This window comes from Vipera ursinii (assembly GCF_947247035.1).
Source record: "Vipera ursinii genome assembly, chromosome: Z".
In the NCBI taxonomy this organism is placed as follows: domain Eukaryota; kingdom Metazoa; phylum Chordata; class Lepidosauria; order Squamata; family Viperidae; genus Vipera; species Vipera ursinii.
Window position 1 is genome coordinate 22,896,817 of NC_139517.1, and position 7,271 is coordinate 22,904,087.

A 7,271-nucleotide genomic window follows, 5' to 3' on the forward strand; every position below is an offset into this window, starting at 1 on the left:
TTTAGAAAAGTATAAAAATCATTCTACTCACCCTTCCAATCAGCCAGCTGACCCAGAACTCGCTGCTGTTGTCATGCAGTTTCTGGCTTCCTAAATAAAACCAGTCACTTTCCCATCTTTTTAGTTTGTTCATTGCACCAACCTCATTGTTCCAGCTGGACAGAATGAACCAAATATTATTCTTCCAACATTACTTTGTACCTTCCAATACATGCCCTTCCCTTCCACTGGTATGTTCAGTTTTTCTATATTTTCAAGCTGTTTTTTCATTCATCTCAGAATTGATGCTGATCCATTCAACCTGCAGAACTGTCAGATACAGAGAAAGAGTCAACCAGCCTACTATCTGCCTCTATGGATCTTCTGATCTTTGTATCTTGCTGTGTATGTTCCTTATGTTTTTTTAGGATTACTTTGCAATCTTTGCAAAAAAAAATACTTGAGAAAAAAATACTGAAATATGAAAAAGGATGAAATTTATTTCTTGTTGCTTTGCCATATATGTTTAATGGATTCTTCTGGAGAAAGAGTAGAGACCACAGGGGACAAAAATCTATTTTTATTACCTTATTGCAGGGAACAATTTATTGCAAACCCCACCCCTCAAAATTATTAACCAATAATATGTACTCTGATTTTTAAAACATATATCTATATAAACTACCTTTCTAAATTTTATTTGCTGTGCTTCTGTGAGCCATGTTTTAGGTCTGCATTTGCACTGTACCTGCAGTTAAGGTTTCAGCTTTTCCAAGAGTTCTCTTCTTAAGTGGTCATTTGCTCAAACATTTTGACATTTAGTTTCATTGTGTCAGTCTTCACTCCTTCCAACTGCCTGGGAAAATCACCACTTTTTTTGCCAAGATTTTCAGGAACAGTTTGCCATTGCCCTATTCCTAGGGCTATGAAAGTGAGTCACTGGCCCAAGTCACCCACCTGGCACAATTAGATGCCACTATCTCCTAATTTCTAGTGTGGTACCTTAAGCATTATACCCAACAGGTTCTTGCTCATTTTAGCTTAAGAGTATTCTTTTTTTTCTAGTCATGCCGGCCACATGACCACAGAGACATCCTTGGACAAGCGCTGGCTCTTCAGCTTTGAAACGGAGATGAGCACCAGCCTCTAGAGTCGGAATCGACTAGCACGCATGTGCGGGGGAACCTTTACCTTTACCTATTCTTTTCCCCCCTCTCCTTTAGAAGTGTTTTGGAAAAACCAGACACTTGGCAGGGTGGGCAGGATGGGTGAACTTATACTATCTTCCATAACCTTTTTATTATCAGAACAATATGAAAAAGCAAGAAATCAATTTCATAACTGTGATAGACCATCATGTAAACTTACAGTAACCTGCAACATCTTCAATTGGAGAAGATAACATATACTCCATTTTCTAATACCTGAAAAAACAAATATAAATAGATGTACTCCAGAATATTTTATTAAAATTTGCTTGAAAAATACTTTATCCCAGCTATTGATATGATATACTAAAAGGCTTATCCAGATTTTGTGTTATCTATACCACCATATATCCAATACATTTTAACATTTATTTCAGGTAAATGTACATAGGAATATGTACCTAAAAATAGGACAAATACTTTGAGGCTCAATATAAGAATATTTTGGGAAGGTGTGATATGTATACTTATATGCATAATATAAGTACCTTTTTTGAGGTTGAGGGGCTTTCAACTAAAGGAATATGACATTTTATTCTGTATTTATATTCCTGTATTGAATGTTTCTTTCTTGTTTTCTTTCCTTGATATTTCTTGTCCACATTATATTTTGTAGACATAGTTATTACTTTGCTTTGTTTTATTCAATAAAGTCTTTCAATATTTATCTAATTTATGTGAGTATTACATTCAAATTTGTGAACAGCATATTCAGATTTTTCTGTAGCATAGTCAAATGAGTCTTTCAAGAGACTTTCTAATGGCCACTCCCTCTTGTGATATCCAGGACTCTGGGATGGAAACTAAAAAAAAATATGAGACATAATATAGAGAACAGGAGTTTTTGAGTTATGCAACGATTCCCCACCCCTCTTATTCAGGAAATAAGAGGGAAAAACAAGGAGGTAAGCTCAGAATGTTAAGGCAGGTTGTGTTACCAAAATGGCAACAAGTAAGAAAATAGTTTGATCAAAACCATTAAGAACTGGGAGCCCTCTTGAGGTAATCAAGATTTCTATGAAAGATCTAACTGTCCAACAAAAGGAGACTTGCAGTGCCATGAAAAGCTACCTTATATCCTTTTCATATATCAGTGTAAGATTTTAATGCATATAACAATTGAGCGTGGAATCAAAATACTGATGTACTGGCTTTATCGAAATGATTGTCCTTGCCCCCCCCATAATAATGGTGTAGCCTTTCTTTCTACTGACTTACAGGAGATAAGAGCATTAAGAGCATAAGCATCTTATACTTTCTATTACATGTTTTACCCACCCAAATGGATGTTTATTCTTTTTTGAATTTTCCAGCGATGGCTTTTATTCTTTGAACCCAGCCAAAGGTGCTTGATTGCTAGATACAATTGGAGAGGGGGATTGGTCATCCTACCGATCTGCCTCTAGAAATATTCTTAGAAGTTTTGTGATTATAATTTATAAGTGATGCAAATATGAGAAATGGTATTCTGAGCAAGTGTACTGGGAATTGGGGTGGGAGAGATAAATTCTACTTCTGTCTGTCTGTCTATCCATCTATCCATCTATCTATCCGTCCGTCCGTCCATCCATCCATCCATCCATCCATCCATCCATCCATCCATCCATCCATCCATCTATCTATCTATCTATCTATCTATCTATCTATCTATCTATCTATCTATCTATCTATCTATCTATCTATCTTTCTATCTATCTATCTATCTATCTATCTAGAGAACAGAGAATGAGGTGGTTGGATGGAGTCACTGAAGCAGTAGGCATGAGCTTAAATGGACTCCAGAAGATGGTAGAGTACAAGAAGACCTGGAGGAACATTGCCATGGGGTCGCGATGGGTCGGACACGACTTTACAGCTAACAACAACAACAGTCTATCTATCTATCTATCTATCTATCTATCTATCTATCTATCTATCTATCTATCTATCTGTCTGTCTGTCTGTCTGTCTGTCTGTCTGTCTGTCTATCATCTATCTATCTATCTATCTATCTATCTATCTATCTATCTATCTATGTTTGTATGTATGTATGTATGTATGTATGTATGTATGTATGTATCTATCTATCTATCTATCTATCTATCTATCTATCTATCTATCTATCATCTATCTATCTATCTATCTAGTTTTGGCTTTCCCTGCTTATAATTGGCAGAATTATTAATCATTATCCAGCTTTTCCCCTACATGTGGCATGCAGAATAGACATTTTTTAAAAGCTGGAAGTAAAAGAGAATCACAAATGAAGAAATATGTGCCAGGCATTTTGTTTCACCTATCACTATTTACACTGCATCCCACATTCTGTTAATTATCTGAAATATTATTATTATTCTATGTGATATGATACATGGACCTGCAGGAAGCTATTGTATTCTTAATGGCAAATTATATAAATGAACACACAGAAGTCAGTATTATTTACATTTGTTAAGTATATTAATAAGCACACAAGTCAGTTTCATTTTGGTCTACAAGTCTCTTGAGGGAAATAAAAGATTAATAAACACTGAGAGTAGAAATAACTATGACTGCAGATAGATGTTTCACTCCATGAAAATTAGTGGGACAGCATTGACAGTAAGATATTTAACACTCTTAACAGCATAGAAGACATTATCTATAGAGACAAATAAGTCAGTTGTAAATTGAAAACTTAACAGAAAATATATTTCCTTCTTTTATAGAGCAAATTGGTATTTATTTTAAAATGCCTTATGTTTTGTATCTCAGGGTTGGCTTTATAACGTTTTTGCAGGAAGATAATTTAAGAGAATAATTGCATAAGACAGGGTTTTTTGATATAATGGAATAATATAAAATCTGCTAGGGAAATTGAGAAAAAGATGTCTGTATCATTTACATAAAGACTTACAAATGCAGACAAATGCAAACTCAAAGAGCCATTATACAAAGACGAAATTTCTGCTCTCAAAATTTCCAAGTAAAAGACTTGGCAAATTAATTCATTATTCATTTCCTAGATTTACATTGCCTTTCTTCTAAATTGTCCAATTTTTCAACGGTACCACAATTCTGTAGGAAAAGTGAGACATTATGATTATGGTCCAATTATTTTGAGTAATCTATCACTGATGCAAATAGACCTGAAGAAGGTTTTTCTACTCCTAGGCAATTGATCAGTACATGAAGTAAGAGGAAAAAAAGGAAAGAAGAAAAGATGTGAAGGTGGTTGGTTCTTTAGTACAGTTGGATTAAAAGTGGCAGTTCCCACTGCATGTTTGTGGTTCATGCTCAGATTCCTCTGATCATTCTGTCCATTTTTACATTTCTTGATGTTTTTTTACTCTTAACACATATGAAAATGTTTATTGTTAAACATTAAAGTATTATTATTGAAAATGTGGATCCACATTGCTGAAAGAAATACTGAGATGTCAGAGGTCATAGTTCTAATAGGCTGCATCATATTTTGTGGCCAAACTCTCTTGGAGTGAATAGAGGTTTCCACTTCAGGGGACACTGTTTTGTTTCCCCCCCAAAAAAAGTTGGACTATCATTTTCCTTTCCATTGTTGGAGAAGAGGATTTATTTATTCATTTGGTCTATATGTGATTTTTTTTAAAAAATATTTTCCAGTGTATTGTATTTATTACCTATAATACTACCTAATGAATGTCAAATAAGAGGCTGTAAGTAAAGTTTTCTTTTTCTTAATGAATTAACTACATATTTAACATTGGTACCTTTTGCACATGATAATTATGAAGAACAAAAAAGTAGTTATAATATGCAGAAATTTGGACCAAGCCTTCATATATGAACTGACTACTAACAGGTGAATTAGCATTGGCAAATTCATCTCATCATCTATCTCTATAGGAAAAAGAAATGCATGGATTCCTAAATCTTTTTATTTCTCTGTTTTTTAAATAAGTTAAGTATTATTGTTGAAAATGTGCTTGCATGGCATTCGACATTCTTTTAAAAAATGCTGGGATGTCAGACTTCAAAGGTACAGTAGTTTGTGTCTCACTTTCTTCCAAAACTCTACAATAGACGTTTTTGGTTTTTATTGGATAGGAGACTCCCTTTTCAAACTGAATGTTCATTTCCTTCTGATTGCTGCATAAAGGGATTTATTAATTTATTTTGCTAATATATGAGGTCCTTTGATTAAATGTTTTTCACAGAGGTATATATGTGTGTTTAGCACCAGGGAATATCAAAATAGCAGATGTTGTAACTTAAGTTCTCAAGATGTGTGCTCTCAAGATTTCCATGTAAGATATACAGCAAATTATTGTTATATTTATTGGCTAAATTTATGTTGCCTGCTTCTAGAAGCACAACACACCATATATTGGAATTCTCCAATTTTCCAAGACTCCCGGAATCCTGTAGGAGTGCAGATTCATTATGATGGGTCCAATTATTCCAAAAATCTTACATTGATGGAAATAGACCTGAACCAACTTTGTTCAATGCTTCAATGCCAATGCTTTTGATCACTATATGAGATAACACAGCTGAAAAGAGGAAAGAAGAAAAAATGTGAAGTTGGTCATTGGTCCTTTAGTAGAGATAAAATAATGGGTAAAAATGGAAAACAGTGTGCTCTAATATCCCCATCCTACAACTTTGTTCATTCAGTCTATGATTTACATTTCTTGATGTTTTCTCTTCTCTCCATATATCAAAATGCCACCACCAAAATTTTCTCTAACTGAATTTTCCTCCTTTCTTTCCTTGTAGTTATGCCAGCTTTGACATAAATGAACATGGAGAATCAAACTACAGTGCCTTATTTTCTGCTTCTAGAATTTTCAAAAAATCGGCAACTGCAGCTTTTGCATTTCTTTTTTTTCTTTGTGTTATATCTTGCAACTGTAACAACAAATCTTCTCATCATCTCTGCAGTTGTTTTTGACCATCAACTGCACAGCCCCATGTACTTCTTTCTCATGAATTTAGCTCTGCAAGACCTGGGCATTGTTTCAGTCATTGTCCCCAAATCCATGATAAATTCTCTCTTGGACACCGGACACATTTCTTACTTTGGTTGTGTTGCTCAATATTTTTTCTTTCTCTCCTTTGAAGCTTCTGATTTCTCTCTCCTGACAGTCATGGCATATGATCGGTATGTAGCCATTTGCCACCCACTGCACTATGAGATGGTGATGAACTGGAAATACTGTACTGAAATCATAATTCTAGTGTGGGTTACAGGTCTCCTCTATGGAATGTTACATACCACTGGCACTTTTTCCATTCTTTTTTGTTCTAATGTTGTTAATCAATTCTTCTGTGAACTTCCACAATTACTAAAACTATCCTGCTCTGGATTAAATCTACTTGAGGTTGGAATTCTTGTAGCCAGTATTATTGCTGGACTAGGTTGTTTTACTTTTATAGTTGTATCTTATGCAGTGATCTTCAAGGCAGTGTTAAGAATCCCTTCTGAAACAGGAAGACAAAAAGCTTTATCCACCTGTATTCCACACCTCACAATAGTGTCTATGTTAATATTAAGTGCATCCATTGCCTATCTGAGACCTGCCTCTAACACTCCGTCTTACATAGATTTCGGGTTGACTGTTCTGTATTCACTTCTTCCACCTCTATTCAATCCAATCATTTATAGCCTGAGAAATAAAAATATCAAATTTGTCCTTTCTCAACTGTGGAGATTTTGATCAATTCTTCTAATATTGTTTATACTGTCTTCACCATAGTTTTTCCCTAGTTCTGTGAATAAAAGAATATGGTAGAACAAGAAAAACCTAGCACTATATATGTTGCTTAGCAAATGTCCCTAATTACTATCAATACTTTTTACAGTTTCTAAATATGGATGTTGGGCAGCTTTGGCATTCCACAGGCTGACAACTCCTGTTCTTTAGTGAAGTGAGATACAGTGTGTACAATTTGTGGTATGAGAAGTTTTATGTCAAAATATATTTTATTCTTTATACTATTTACATCTTCCCTTAAAACATTAACAGAATGGTTTGAGAATCAGTGTCTCCACTAGATAATTGACAGATAAGTGACAGTTGAAACTAAATAAAAATTATAACAAAAATATTTTGATTTTTTGGAGGGAGGGACAAACTTTTATTC

The 7,271-nt window shown here is 34.3% G+C and overlaps 1 protein-coding gene across 1 annotated transcript; it reads left to right on the plus strand.

Moving 5' to 3' along the window:
- Positions 1–5,929: 5,929 nt before the first annotated feature.
- On the plus strand, positions 5,930–6,844 carry LOC310650349 (olfactory receptor 14A16-like; the record flags this gene model as incomplete). The annotated part of the gene is made up of 1 exon (XM_083379255.1): positions 5,930–6,844. The coding sequence occupies one exon, from the start codon at positions 5,930–5,932 to the stop codon at positions 6,842–6,844; it is 915 nt and encodes a 304-aa protein (XP_083235381.1).
- Positions 6,845–7,271: the final 427 nt, after the last annotated feature.